Raw genomic sequence first — 15,244 nt, forward strand, 5'->3', positions numbered from 1 at the left:
AAAAAGTCGAGGGGTCTGAATACTTTCCGAATGCACTGTACATTAGCCTGTGGTCATTTAGTCAGTACATTAGCCTGTGGTCATTTAGTCAGTACATTAGCCTGTGGTCATTTAGTCTGTACATTAGCCTGTGGTCATTTAGTCTGTACATTAGCCTGTGGTCATTTAGTCTGTACATTAGCCTGTGGTCATTTAGTCTGTACATTAGCCTGTGGTCATTTAGTCTGTACATTAGCCTGTGGTCATTTAGTCTGTACATTAGCCTGTGGTCATGTAGTCTGTACATTAGCCTGTGGTCATTTAGTCTGTACATTAGCCTGTGGTCATTTAGTCTGTACATTAGCCTGTGGTCATTTAGTCTGTACATTAGCCTGTGGTCATTTAGTCTGTACATTAGCCTGTGGTCATTTAGTCTGTACATTAGCCTGTGGTCATTTAGTCTGTACATTAGCCTGTGGTCATTTAGTCTGTACATTAGCCTGTGGTCATTTAGTCTGTACATTAGCCTGTGGTCATTTAGTCTGTACATTAGCCTGTGGTCATTTAGTCTGTACATTAGCCTGTGGTCATTTAGTCTGTACATTAGCCTGTGGTCATTTAGTCATAACTTAAGCCACTTTGTAACTTTAGATTTGAACGAGTGGTTTTAAATCAAAATTCGTCAGTCAGAATGTCAATCAGGGAGGAAGAAGTTTGATTGGTTCACAGTACACTGAAGTTTGGTTGTGTCTCGTTTTTCCAGGGCATAGAACAGTTGAAAAAGGAGGAGAGAAGATGGGGTAAAAAAACTAAGTGGATGAACACGAAGGCGGTATTTGGACACCCCTTCTCCATATTCTGGTTTGTCCCGTTGACCCAACCTGGGAAGGCCCATGGGAAGGCTGAATCCTACCAGTATGTGGTCTGAGCTTAGCCACCCGGGGGGACAAACAGACTCTGAGACAGAGGTGTGTTAACACCAACCACCCCATCCCTCCACCTCACCCTGACTCTCCTCCCCAACACTCCTTGACGATGCTGAACGTGATTGTAACCCCTCATAACTCTGAACAACTTCATCACTTCTATATTGCCACAGTGTTTTTTATGTTGCTTGGGAACAAAAGTCAAGTGGAGTTGCAGAGAAAAATATATCTATTATAAAACGTTTCAAACGTGCCTGTTTTTCACTCTTATGTATGCTGTTGATTTGTTCTGGTTTTATGAATCACTTTTCCCTCTGTGTCTCCCCCCACTGTCCCCCCCCCCTCTCTGTCTCCCCCCCCCCCCCCTCTCTGTCTCTCCCCCCCCTCTCTGTCTCTCCCCCCCCCTCTCTGTCTCTCTCTCCCCCCCCTCTGTCTCTCTCCCCCCCCTCTGTCTCTCTCCTCCCCCTCTCTGTCTCTCCCCCCCCCTCTCTGTCTCCCCCCCCCCCCCCTCTCTGTCTCTCCCCCCCCCCCTCTCTCTCTCCCCCCCCCCCCCCCCCCCCCCTCTGTCTCTCTCCTCCCCCCACTCTCTGTGTCTCTCTCTCCTCCTCCCCTCTCTCTCCTCCTCCCCTCTCTCTCCTCCTCCCCTCTCTCTCCTCTCCTCCCTCTCCCCCCCCCCACTCTGTGTCTCTCCCTCCCCCTCTGTGTCTCTCCTCTCTCTGACTGCCAGTTTGTTGGTGCTATCATGTCCAAGTCAGGAGTTGGCATAATGGCACAAACCGATCTGGCACTCAGGCTACCTTCCGTCCTCCTGTCAGTCAAAAACTGAACCCCTCCCTCCCTCCTGCCTTGTGATTATTCTTCTCTGATACATAACTAACCCAGCACAGAGGAACACCACTAGGCCTGTACAGTTGACCGTTTGGAGAGGCTTTTAAAGGCCAGGTGGAAGTATAGTGTGTTGAGGATCAGTAGGTTAGCTCTCTTACTTTTCTTAAACACTCATATTTTCTTGTGTTTTTAAAGAAAGTTACTGTCTACATGCTGCTCATTTTTAAAGTGTATTCTTCTTTAGGAACAAGAAAACATGTTGTTTCAGAATATTTCTGTAAAAGTTGGCGTTGACTCATTTGATCTTTCTCATTTCTATGTGTGCCAAGTTCTGCATATAAAAGTCAAGGTTTTTATTTATTCTGTAGTTTCTCCAGAATTTACGTTTTTATGTTGTGAATTAAAACGTTTAATTTTGAGTTATTTTTGGAGACGTGTAAACCAGAAGGTCGTGATTCACAAAACGAACTAAACAAGTTCAAATATATTTTGCGAAGTAAAATTAGAAGGGGAGTATTTACTAAATACTAAAATATTAACCAACAAAACTGATTATACAGTAGTAGTACTACAATATCAGCATCGAAATATATCAAGCTACACGTCATAAATCACGACAGATATGCACTTTTCCTGAGATTTCTCGATCAGCGGAGTTTATAAAGGTTCCTTTGTCTCCTGTGATCTTTTTGTATGCTTGAAGAAAACAACTGAATTGGACCCGTTTTCCCAGACAGACACAGATTAAATTTTTTTAAAGTCCTAGAATAAAACAAATCTCTTTCAATCTCTCTTGATAATGTTTTTGAGTCGTGGACGAGGTGTCATCTGTGTCTGGGGAAACCGGTCCGTTGTGTCATTTGTTCTTCATCTGTATCTTCCCTTTTGACTTTCTGCTGTTTTTAGTTTGAATGGATGGTTGTTGAGGAGGACTGTCACCTAACTGAGGCCTGCGTCTCCAACTGGCACCCTATTCCCTCTATAGTGCACTACTTTCTATTGGGGCCCTGGTCAAAAGTAGTGCGCTACTTTCTATTGGGGCCCTGGTCAAAAGTAGTGCGCTACTTTCTATTGGGGCCCTGGTCAAAAGTAGTGCGCTACTTTCTATTGGGGCCCTGGTTAAAAGTAGTGCGCTACTTTCTATTGGGGCCCTGGTTAAAAGTAGTGCGCTACTTTCTATTGGGGCCCTGGTCAAAAGTAGTGCACTACTTTCTATTGGGGCCCTGGTCAAAAGTAGTGCACTACTTTCTATTGGGGCCCTGGTCAAAAGTAGTGCGCTACTTTCTATTGGGGCCCTGGTCAAAAGTAGTGCGCTACTTTCTATTGGGGCCCTGGTCAAAAGTAGTGCGCTACTTTCTATTGAGGCCCTGGTCAAAAGTAGTGCGCTACTTTCTATTGGGGCCCTGGTCAAAAGTAGTGCGCTACTTTCTATTGGGGCCCTGGTCAAAAGTAGTGCGCTACTTTCTATTGGGGCTCTGGTCAAAAGTAGTGCGCTACTTTCTATTGGGGCCCTGGTCAAAAGTAGTGCCCTACTTTCTATTGGGGCCCTGGTCAAAAGTAGTGCCCTACTTTCTATTGGGGCCCTGGTCAAAAGTAGTGCGCTGCTTTCTATTGGGGCCCTGGTCAAAAGTAGTGCCCTGCTTTCTATTGGGGCCCTGGTTAAAAGTAGTGCACTACTTTCTATTGGGGCCCTGGTCAAAAGTAGTGCGCTACTTTCTATTGGGGCCCTGGTTAAAAGTAGTGCGCTACTTTCTATTGGGGCCCTGGTTAAAAGTAGTGCGCTACTTTCTATTGGGGCCCTGGTTAAAAGTAGTGCACTACTTTCTATTGAGGCCCTGGTCAAAAGTAGTGCACTACTTTCTATTGGGGCCCTGGTCAAAAGTAGTGCGCTATAGAGGGGAACAGAGTGCCCTGTGGGATGCGGCCTGACACTGCTGCTGTGAGGGTCTGTCCTGTGAGCAGCTAGTGAAGACCTATCATGTTTCGTTTCTTTTTACTGATGTTTTTCAACACTTTGGCACCGAGAAAGAATAAATATTTCCCATTTGTTTAATAAGCTGTTATTTCTTTCCTTATGTCATATATCATATATTAATTATCTTTTTCTCTGAGGAACTGTTGTGTTTTTTTTTATATCGTGTCATTTGCAAATGGGTGTTTTTTTTGTGTGCATGCCCCTATATCTATCCTTACTCTGCGTTGGCTTTGGTTAACTGGTTAACCTGGTTAACTGGTTAACCTGGTGTGTCTCCTACCATTTTCTACTGAAGCTTTTAACTGTCTCTCTGAGCGTTGAGGCTGTCCGACTGGCTGCTTTCTGAATGGGACGGAGGTAAGCCCTGCAACCCAGGGGAACGGAGGCCGTGCTGCACACCACTTAAACACAAACAGTTACCGTGGAGTGAATTCGTTTTTTTCCTTTAAACAACAAAGCATGATGCATGTTTTTCAGAAAGTTTCTTATTGTCTCCTCCTGATTGGGTTTTATAGGTTGATGTTTTAAAGACCCAGGATGTATGGACGTCTTCATTAACAGAGTTAGTCTGGACGTCTGTTCACTGTGTTGTCGTGTGCCAACAACTTCGACAACACGTAGAACGAGACAACACCGTCGGTGTCCGTGCCTCGTCAGAAATAATATGGTTTCCACACCCACGAAATGTCCGTTTTGAGCATGTTAGTCCAAAAGGAGACGTCATCTGGGTTCAGGAAACCAGCCACTTAAGTCACATGTTTCACAGGATCTCCCATTGAAACCAATGCATGACTAAGGGAACATTGTACTTAGGGCCCCTAAATTAATGACATGTTTTGATTCAGTTTCCTCTGTCTACAGCTCACTGTGTTCTGTGTGTGTGTCTCTCTCTCTCTCTGTGTGTCTCTCTCTCTCTCTGTGTGTGTCTCTCTCTCTCTCTGTGTGTCTCTCTCTCTCTCTGTCTCTCTCTCTCTGTGTGTGTGTGTGTCTCTCTCTCTCTCTCTCTCTCTCTGTCTCTCTCTCTCTGTCTCTGTCTCTCTGTTCCAGGGCATCGAACGTCTGAAGGGGGAGCAGGCCAGGTGGGAGAAGACTTCCTGCTGGGAGGCGATGAAGTCAGCGTTTGGAGGGCCCTTCTCCCCATCCTGGCTCAGTCCCTTCTCTGACCTCCGCTGTAAGAGGGATCCCAATGACCACGTGGCGCTGCCGCAGGGGGAGATCGTCGAGGACGACGTCATAGAGATACCGCTGGTCTAGTGTCGTGAGACTCCCGTAGAACTAGAATGAATAGAATGGGCGTGGAACCTCGCACCCTGGCAGGTTTTGACTGGTGAACTCCTGGGTACACTAGCTATGGAAGCCTGGTGTTATGATCCATTATGGTGTCGTTGACTTAATAATTAGGAGGGTGATTTACATTTGTCCTATTTCAGACATGTACCAGTGTGTATTATACATGTGTGAATTGTACATTTTTTATTTTTCTGCATATCTCAACTCTCCCTGAGACACCCTCGGAGTGGGGGGGGGGGGGTCTGGACTAGGCTTTTATAGAGAGATGCCAGTTCTATTCATTCTATTTCTATACAGACTCCACTGGTCTAGTGTGGTGTCCTTCCCACAGTGCTACTGCTGCTTGGACCAAAGCCTTAAAGGGACCCTACACCAAATGTCATTTTAAAGAATGAGCCACAACATGTCCAGGTCGATACCCCTGGTGACGTGAACGAGGTACAAGTCCCAACGAAGACGAGTTGGATTGTACCCAAACGGGCTCTTTCAGTACTCCAGAGCATCTCCTGCACACACAGCTCTACATGGTTCAGTACGGGAAGACCTCTAGAAAATGACCTGTGGACTATGCAGAATCTAGACTGTCCGTTGCCTTTAATCTTACTTCACTGAGTGCCTTTATAAACTGTCAAGTTGAGAATTGACAGTTATTGGCCTTGTTCTACTGGCCTTGTTCTGCATGGTATGCAAATGAGGTGGTAACAGTTACTGGCCTTGTTCTGCATGATATGCAAATGAGGTGGTAACAGTTACTGGCCATGTTCTGCATGGTATGCAAATGAGGTGGTAACAGTTTTTACATTTTTTCTATCTGTATTATCATGTCAGAGAATTACATGACCTTTTACAAGTGTGTTAATTAAAGGGCCTTTTCTAAAGATGTGATTATTAATGTTCAATAACATACAATGCATTAATTAATTATCAATGTCTTCATCTGGAAAATGTAGAGAGAACACTATTTTATTGAACGAGGGTTAGTTGTGGGGGGGTGGTGTAAGGTGATAGTAGTGTGGGGGGGGTTAGGTGATAGTAGTGGGGGGGGGGGGGGTGGGTTAGGTGATGGGGGGGGGGGGGGTTAGGTATAGTAGTGGGGTGGGTGTGGTGGTGGTGGGGGGGGGGGTTAGGTGAATGGTTGTACTGTACTTTATCCTTTTGTACAGATGGCAATACTATGATGGGTACTTCTACAGTCAAACCAATGCTCCATATCATGGGACCACTGTTGTTTACTTTAACCTTTGAATTAAAGGGAATTTGTCAATGATATCTTCCTTTATCCATGTATTGATTGGTTCTGATGTTAGTTTGACTACAGAATAAAGAACATGTCAGAGATTAAGTGACAAGATATTTCATGTACAGGTTTATTTACAAAACTCTTAATTTCAATAAATTGATACCCATTTAGTCTTACAGGTCATTACAATATTGTCAATAAAATATACATATCAACGGTACTATTTAAGAAATTATTTGTTTGCATAATAATGTGTAGTGTAGAAAAGCCTGATCATGTTTGTGTATGGAGTGCAGACCTTGGTCATATCATACCCAGAGACGGTAAGACAGAGGAGAAACAGACCTTGGTCATATCATACCCAGAGACGGTAAGACAGAGGAGAAACAGACCTTGGTCATATCATACCCAGAGACGGTAAGACAGAGGAGAAACAGACCTTGGTCATATCATACCCAGAGACGGTAAGACAGAGGAGAAACATGTCAGGTGTAACATGTTAGAATCCATGTACAGTCAGGTGTAACATGTTAGAATCCATGTACAGTCAGATGTAACATGTTAGAATCCATGTACAGTCAGGTGTAACATGTTAGAATCCATGTACAGTCAGGTGTAACATGTTAGAATCCATGTACAGTCAGGTGTAACATGTTAGAATCCATGTACAGTCAGATGTAACATGTTAGAATCCATGTACAGTCAGATGTAACATGTTAGAATCCATGTACAGTCAGGTGTAACATGTTAGAATCCATGTAGTCAGATGTAACATGTTAGAATCCATGTACAGTCAGATGTAACATGTTAGAATCCATGTACAGTCAGGTGTAACATGTTAGAATCCATGTACAGTCAGATGTAACATGTTAGAAACCATGTACAGTCAGATGTAACATGTTAGAATCCATGTACAGTCAGATGTAACATGTTAGAATCCATGTAGTCAGATGTAACATGTTAGAATCCATGTACAGTCAGATGTAACATGTTAGAATCCAGGTAGTCAGATGTAACATGTTAGAATCCATGTACAGTCAGATGTAACATGTTAGAATCCATGTACAGTCAGGTGTAACATGTTAGAATCCATGTACAGTCAGATGTAACATGTTAGAATCCATGTACAGTCAGATGTAACATGTTAGAATCCATGTACAGTCAGATGTAACATGTTAGAAACCATGTACAGTCAGATGTAACATGTTAGAATCCATGTAGTCAGGTGTAACATGTTAGAATCCATGTACAGTCAGATGTAACATGTTAGAATCCATGTTAGAATCCATGTACAGTCAGATGTAACATGTTAGAATCCATTTACGGTCAGATGTAACATGTTAGAATCCAGGTAGTCAGATGTAACATGTTAGAATCCATGTACAGTCAGATGTAACATGTTAGAATCCATGTAACATGTTAGAATCCATGTACAGTCAGATGTAACATGTTAGCATCCATGTACAGTCAGGTGTAACATGTTAGAATCCATGTACAGTCAGATGTAACATGTTAGCATCCATGTACAGTCAGGTGTAACATGTTAGAATCCATGTAACATGTTAGAATCCATGTACAGTCAGATGTAACATGTTAGCATCCATGTACAGTCAGGTGTAACATGTTAGAATCCATGTAGTCAGATATATCATGTTAGAATCCATGTACAGTCAGATGTAACCTGTTAGAATCCATGTACAGTCAGATGTAACCTGTTAGAATCCATGTACAGTCAGATGTAACATGTTAGCATCCATGTACAGTCAGATGTAACATGTTAGAATCCATGTACAGTCAGATCAAAGCCCTTTGTGGTAATGGAACATGGTTCTCGTGAAATCCAGATTATTTGGGCCAGAAAACGTTTGTGAAACGGCGAGGCGGTCCAGTGGGGCGATTGATACAGTGGTATTGTTATTACACTTCTTATTCCACATGTGGACAGTCCTTCACTCTTCCTTCTTGGCCTCTGCTGGTTGAGAAGTTGATCCGTGCAGCACCAGTAAACCTGACAGCGTTAGAGAGATGCCCACCCACCACAGTGCTGCGTGGGTCTCGCCAAAGATCAGCTTCCCAAGGAATGCCTAAAGACAGTACAGACTATGTAAGTGGGATTGGCAACATAAATAGCCTATAATACCTGTGTCCATACAGTGATTCACAGATGTCATTGCTCCAATAATGTTGTTCCACTATGGTCTTATGGTCAATGTTCTATAGTGCCAAAGGCCTACTGTACTGTGTTCATATAAATTGGATAGCTGAGATCTGGGGTCGTATTCATAGTGTCTCAGGAGGAGTGCTGAGATCTGGGGTCGTGTTCCTAAAGCATCTCAGGAGGAGTGCTGAGATCTGGGGTCGTGTTCCTAAAGCATCTCAGGAGGAGTGCTGAGATCTGGGGTCGTGTTCCTAAAGCATCTCAGGAGGAGGAGTGCCGATCTAGGATCAGGTCCTCCCGATTTAACCATTATGATCTAAAAGGTGAAATTGATCCTATGGTCCACACTCCTACTCAGACATTTTATGAAAACATGCCGTGATGGATATCAACCAGTTGCTCTACTCACAGAGGATACAAAGTTGGATGCGGTGGTGGTGACCGTGGCCCGGGCCGAGGAGGAGGAGTGTCTCAGAGCCTTGGAGAAGAAGGTCCACATCACAGCATTACTGGTGAACAGCAGTCCTCCACACAGCAACCGCAGAGGGATGTGGAGCTGAAACAACACCACATCACAGCATTACTGGTGAACAGCAGTCCTCCACACAGCAACCGCAGAGGGATGTGGAGCTGAAACAACACCACATCACAGCATTACAGGTGAACAGCAGCTCCAGAGGGATGTGGAGCTGGAATACAATAGGACTTGTTAGTGGTCTCTGGTAGAATGGTATCTCTCTCTCACACACACATTCTTTCTCTCAGTCTCCCTCTGACACACACACACACACACTTCGAAAATGATACATTCATATAGATACACTCTCACCCATTCGCAGGGTGATGTTTCCTCCGGAATAATCCTGTAGTCTCCATCCTGAGACCAGATTTTCAGCCCTGTTTCACACATCCCTTTGAGGTAATCTGAGCCCAGAGATAGCTTGGCTGACGAGGAGGCGACGGCTCCAAGAAAGCCCGCTAATAATGCATAAAACGCACCTGAAATCATGTTTATTTAGCATCTAAACTAGACTGTCCTGTCACATATTTGACTACTTCCTTGTCTAAAATGCTTCACTCGATTCAACCAATCAGACTCACCTCTGGGATCATATGACCTTCAGCGGGCGCAGGGTGATGACGATTCAATGTTACGCTAAACACGACGGGCTAAACACAACCTGAAATTATCTTCGTTTCCTTAATTTGTTCTAACTCTCAAAATGGCTAAGACGAATAAGGGTCCGAAAGCGAACGTATCGTGGGTGAAACCAGCAGAACCGTCATTTTTAAAGAAATTCAAGAACGATGTTGGCTTTAAGGAAGGACCCACCATTGATACCAAGGTATTTCGCTAATGTGCTAGGTTAGCTAGCCTAACGTTAGGTGGGATGTAGAGCTACAGTATATATGTGACTGTATGGCAAGTCCGCTGGAGAGCTACTCTATATGTAGGTTTTAGTTAGAGTCGGTAGCACTTTGATTCAGCTAGTCAAGTAACGTTATTAGCTAGCTCTACAGGAGAGTTGACCACCCTCCAAATTATTGGTTAATTATTATTGTTTTCTCTCACATAATTCAATTCCTTGACCACTATAGATATTTCATTGACACGAAGGGCAAAATTATTATTATTATTTTTTTTTTTTGCAGGTAAGTGTACCTTTTTAATATGGAAAGGGCTGCTGGTATGATGTCAATATGGTGATATTCAACCTGGTCACTGTTCCCGCAGCGTTTAGAGATGCCAGCCTTGGAGGATGACAGTGGCAGTGATCGTGAAGATGAACTGCCTCAAGTTGTCATTCTCAAAAAGGGAGATTTGAGCGCTGAAGAAGTGTTACAGATAAAAGAGGTAAAGGATGGTACAGAAAAAGGTAAGAACAATTAATTGTATAAATAATATATAATAGCCTAAACTATCAAATAAACTTGGTGTTAATTGGCGTGTGTGTCTCTACTGTGTGTACTGTGTGTACTGTGTGTACTGTGTGTCTGTCTGTACTGGGTGTCTGTCTGTACTGGGTCTACTGTGTGTATACAGGGTCTGTACTGTGTGTCTGTCTGTACTGTGTATACAGGGTCTGTAGTTTGTGTCTGTCTGTACTGTGGGTCTGCTGTGTGTATACAGGGTCTGTAGTGTGTGTGTACTTCATCTGCCTCTTCACCTTGCTGCCTACAGAAGACAAGCCTCCTGCGGACGGAAAGATCCTGTTCAAGAAGCCCACGAAGCGCTCCTCCGACAAGTTCCAGGGCATCACCGCCAGCTCTAACAACAACAAGAAGAAGAAGAAGAAGAAGAGTGAAGGAGGAGATGAAGAGAAAAGGGAGGAGAAGTCTGAAAAGAAGGTGAAGAACAAGAGTCTTCTCTCTTTCGGAGAGGATGAGGATGAGGACTAGAAGTTAATTCACCGCAGGGATTTCAGACTAGAGCAATTAACCGCTCATCAGACTAGAGCAATCAACCGCTCATGGATGATGGAACTGATCTACTGCGGTTGTTGGTTTTTACTATGGGCAAAAAGACCCAACATAGAATAGTTCCACATCGTAGTTTGTCCCACTAGACTAAGATCCTTAGACATTACGGGTCATCCCCTCTTTTTGGAGGTGGAATCTGGACATGTATGTGAAACAAACCCCTTCAATCTCATTCACGATCAAAGATCTTTTAGATTACATAAGATGCATGCTGTTATTCTTTGTCGACTATAAGACATGTCTCTGCTGTTGGAAATGTTGTATAGTGACTCACCGTGGGCCTATTATCCATCCATTACAACTGTAGTCATCCGTCCTTCAGTGGATCCTCTGCACTTTTTCATAAAGCCAACACACAATCTGGATCGAAGATTTTATCAAGGTGACAACAGCTACTAAATGGGGGAAGCAATGAGCTGGTGGCTTTTGGTTTAAAAAAAAATATATAGTCTGGAGCGTTGTGATGTGATACTTTTCTACAGTCAATAATTCATTGGATGTACAAATATGTTTTAGCTTCGACAACGGAGCATCAAAAGATGTCTTTAGTTAAAACACTGCGTTGTTTTGATGTCGAGGTGTTGGATTTTTCTGTGATTTGTATTGTGCGTTTTTTTGTTATGATGGTGTTTAGTTGAATAAGTTTGAAATGTAACTATTAAACTACATGAAGGCCTTACGATAGCATAATACATCATGTGTAGTATGTTCTGTAGAAAGCAGGTCTGTAAAGTAGGTCATTTTGCAAAAATGTCTCTCATTAGCAAATACCTTTCCGGTTTTCACAATATGCAGAGAAAGGTCAGTGAAAAACAGAGAGATGTACATTTTTATTCCCATAGAAAATAGTGTTACTTTTACATTTTAAACATGTGGCCCTTCAAATCCCAGAGGACTGATTTAGTTACCAGGATGATAAATCACAGAGGACTGATTTAGTTACCAGGATGTTAAATCCCAGAGGACTGATTTAGTTACCAGGATGATAAATCCCAGAGGACTGATTTAGTTACCAGGATGTTAAATCCCAGAGGACTGATTTAGTTACCAGGATGATAAATTACAGAGGACTGATTTAGTTACCAGGATGATAAATCACAGAGGACTGATTTAGTTACCAGGATGTTACATCACAGAGGACTGATTTAGTTACCAGGTTGATAAATCACAGAGGACTGATTTTAATTACCTTGGTAGTTAAACTGATAAGAAGGATGACTTGGAGGTTACAATCACAAGCCAAACAATAAAATGCAAAATTAAATATCAAGAAACCTTCGTACGCCACACCCCATAACCTTTGGCTGTAATGCGTTGGTCTGTCTCATCATCTACTGAATGCTGATCATTCATAAGTAGACTGACTACAGTCTGTATGTAAATCCACTTCTAATGTAGTGGAACATGCATTCAAATCCAAATAGGCCTGGTAACCGGGCAACCTGGTAACCGGGCAACCTGGTTTGTTGGTTGCTCTTGCCAACTCCCGTTGCTGTCATTGCCATGACAATGATTTGGTATGACGCCATAAACAGACTGGCACTCGAGACTAAATCCCCGGCAGGTAGAACTCGTGAAGGCATCTTGATCATAAATCGACCCACAAAACCTGACGTTAGTAAACCACGTTAGATGATATAGGGAAACAAATGAAACCCTTTTTTAATAATGGTATAAAAAAATATTTTTAAAAAACACATTGAAATGCCTACATACCCGTCTGAATGCAGTAGGGTACGGGTACTATACATACACTATTGTTTTAGACTCTTGCCATTCACAAATGGTATCTGTCAATCACTACACTCTTAGAATTAGTGGTGACTCGAGGAACCCTGGAGTTCCTCAAGAAGCTATGCATTTCCCAAAGTTGGAATAGTTTCTGCATGTAATCAACCATGTTAATATTATTATATTAGAATATGTAATATGCATAAATATTCAAGGAACAGTTTAAATTGCAGTGTACAAACTTAACATGAACAAGAAATGACATTTACGCTAAACGGGTGACCAAAAATAACTATCTGAAAGCCACGCCTCCAATAAGCCACGCCTTCAATCTGATAGGCTGCCACCTTTACAATATATAATTAAAAAGGGTTAAAAAAAAAAACTCTTACCATCACAAAAAGGATCCGGTTTGAAACTTTACCCAGGAGTTCCAGAGGGGGTTTCCTCGACGACCCTTTTCAGAGGGGGTTTCCTCGACGACCCTTTTCAGAGGGGGTTTCCTCGACGACCCTTTTCAGAGGGGGTTCCTCAACGACCCTTTTCAGAGGGGGTTTCCTCGACGACCCTTTTCAGAGGGGGTTTCCTCGACGACCCTTTTCAGAGGGGGTTTCTCAACGACCTTTTTCAAATGTAAACGTTCCACCGGTGTGGCAAACCAAAAGGTTCTTCCAGACACCGTTTCTTTTAAGAGTGGATAATGACCTTTCATTCAGGCCCCACTGTTCTAGCAAAACAAAACATGGTGGGGGCTGCCTGTTGTGCATGTTATTTTGGCATTAATACGTGTCGCATATCAGTTTGCAAACAATGTAAAAAAATAAAATAAAAACGAACAAACAGTTGAGTTAATAAAGCCGCATACAAACTTGTTTTTTTTTGTTTTGCTTTCTTGAGTAAGGACTAAGTGCAGGTGTTTCAGCCTAGCTCAGTGCTTTATGTGGTGGTGGGGCCGCCACTCATTGAGTAAGGCAGGGCCAAAGTGCAGGTGTTTCAGCCTAGCTCAGTGCTTTATGTGGTGGTGGGGCCGCCACTCATTGAGTAAGGCAGGGCCAAAGTGCAGGTGTTTCAGCCTAGCTCAGTGCTTTATGTGGTGGTGGGGCCGCCACTCATTGAGTAAGGCAGGGCCAAAGTGCAGGTGTTTCAGCCTAGCTCAGTGCTTTATGTGGTGGTGGGGCCGCCACTCATTGAGTAAGGCAGGGCCAAAGTGCAGGTGTTTCAGCCTAGCTCAGTGCTTTATGTGGTGGTGGGGCCGCCACTCATTGAGTAAGGCAGGTCCAAAGTGCAGGTGTTTCAGCCTAGCTCAGTGCTTTATGTGGTGGTGGGGCCGCCACTCATTGAGTAAGGCAGGGCCAAAGTGCAGGTGTTTCAGCCTAGCTCAGTGCTTTATGTGGTGGTGGGGCCGCCACTCATTGAGTAAGGCAGGGCCAAAGTGCAGGTGTTTCAGCCTAGCTCAGTGCTTTATGTGGTGGTGGGGCCGCCACTCATTGAGTAAGGCAGGGCCAAAGTGCAGGTGTTTCAGCCTAGCTCAGTGCTTTATGTGGTGGTGGGGCCGCCACTCATTGAGTAAGGCAGGGCCAAAGTGCAGGTGTTTCAGCCTAGCTCAGTGCTTTATGTGGTGGTGGGGCCGCCACTCATTGAGTAAGGCAGGGCCAAAGTGCAGGTGTTTCAGCCTAGCTCAGTGCTTTATGTGGTGGTGGGGCCGCCACTCATTGAGTAAGGCAGGGCCAAAGTGCAGGTGTTTCAGCCTAGCTCAGTGCTTTATGTGGTGGTGGGGCCGCCACTCATTGAGTAAGGCAGGGCCAAAGTGCAGGTGTTTCAGCCTAGCTCAGTGCTTTATGTGGTGGTGGGGCCGCCACTCATTGAGTAAGGCAGGGCCAAAGTGCAGGTGTTTCAGCCTAGCTCAGTGCTTTATGTGGTGGTGGGGCCGCCACTCATTGAGTAAGGCAGGGCCAAAGTGCAGGTGTTTCAGCCTAGCTCAGTGCTTTATGTGGTGGTGGGGCCGCCACTCATTGAGTAAGGCAGGGCCAAAGTGCAGGTGTTTCAGCCTAGCTCAGTGCTTTATGTGGTGGTGGGGCCGCCACTCATTGAGTAAGGCAGGGCCAAAGTGCAGGTGTTTCAGCCTAGCTCAGTGCTTTATGTGGTGGTGGGGCCGCCACTCATTGAGTAAGGCAGGGCCAAAGTGCAGGTGTTTCAGCCTAGCTCAGTGCTTTATGTGGTGGTGGGGCCGCCACTCATTGAGTAAGGCAGGGCCAAAGTGCAGGTGTTTCAGCCTAGCTCAGTGCTTTATGTGGTGGTGGGGCCGCCACTCATTGAGTAAGGCAGGTCCAAAGTGCAGGTGTTTCAGCCTAGCTCAGTGCTTTATGTGGTGGTGGGGCCGCCACTCATTGAGTAAGGCAGGGCCAAAGTGCAGGTGTTTCAGCCTAGCTCAGTGCTTTATGTGGTGGTGGGGCCGCCACTCATTGAGTAAGGCAGGGCCAAAGTGCAGGTGTTTCAGCCTAGCTCAGTGCTTTATGTGGTGGTGGGGCCGCCACTCATTGAGTAAGGCAGGGCCAAAGTGCAGGTGTTTCAGCCTAGCTCAGTGCTTTATGTGGTGGTGGGGCCGCCACTCATTGAGTAAGGCAGGGCCAAAGTGC

General features: G+C 44.4%; 2 protein-coding genes across 3 annotated transcripts; one reads left to right on the plus strand and one right to left on the minus strand.

The window, feature by feature from the left end:
- Window positions 1–5,666: 5,666 nt before the first annotated feature.
- On the minus strand, window positions 5,667–9,475 carry LOC139419415 (transmembrane protein 42-like). Of its 2 annotated transcripts, XR_011635403.1 has the most exons (4): window positions 9,226–9,463; window positions 8,806–8,952; window positions 6,877–8,322; window positions 5,667–6,583 (listed from the first exon to the last, which is right to left on the minus strand). XR_011635403.1 is itself a non-coding variant. In XM_071169366.1 (3 exons), the coding sequence occupies exons 1-3, from the start codon at window positions 9,403–9,405 to the stop codon at window positions 8,188–8,190; spliced, it is 462 nt and encodes a 153-aa protein (XP_071025467.1). In that variant the 5' UTR covers window positions 9,406–9,475; the 3' UTR covers window positions 6,112–8,187. The 2 variants fall into 2 exon arrangements, 1 of the variants encoding a protein (XP_071025467.1); XM_071169366.1 differs by having other exon boundaries at window positions 6,112–8,322; window positions 9,226–9,475.
- Window positions 9,476–9,513: 38 nt separating this feature from the next.
- LOC139419405 (uncharacterized protein KIAA1143 homolog) lies at window positions 9,514–11,564 on the plus strand. The gene is made up of 3 exons (XM_071169356.1): window positions 9,514–9,742; window positions 10,132–10,273; window positions 10,579–11,564. The coding sequence occupies exons 1-3, from the start codon at window positions 9,620–9,622 to the stop codon at window positions 10,794–10,796; spliced, it is 483 nt and encodes a 160-aa protein (XP_071025457.1). The 5' UTR covers window positions 9,514–9,619; the 3' UTR covers window positions 10,797–11,564.
- The last annotated feature ends 3,680 nt before the right edge of the window (window positions 11,565–15,244 follow it).

Source organism: Oncorhynchus clarkii, chromosome 2 (genome assembly GCF_045791955.1).
Source record: "Oncorhynchus clarkii lewisi isolate Uvic-CL-2024 chromosome 2, UVic_Ocla_1.0, whole genome shotgun sequence".
NCBI lineage: Eukaryota > Metazoa > Chordata > Actinopteri > Salmoniformes > Salmonidae > Oncorhynchus > Oncorhynchus clarkii.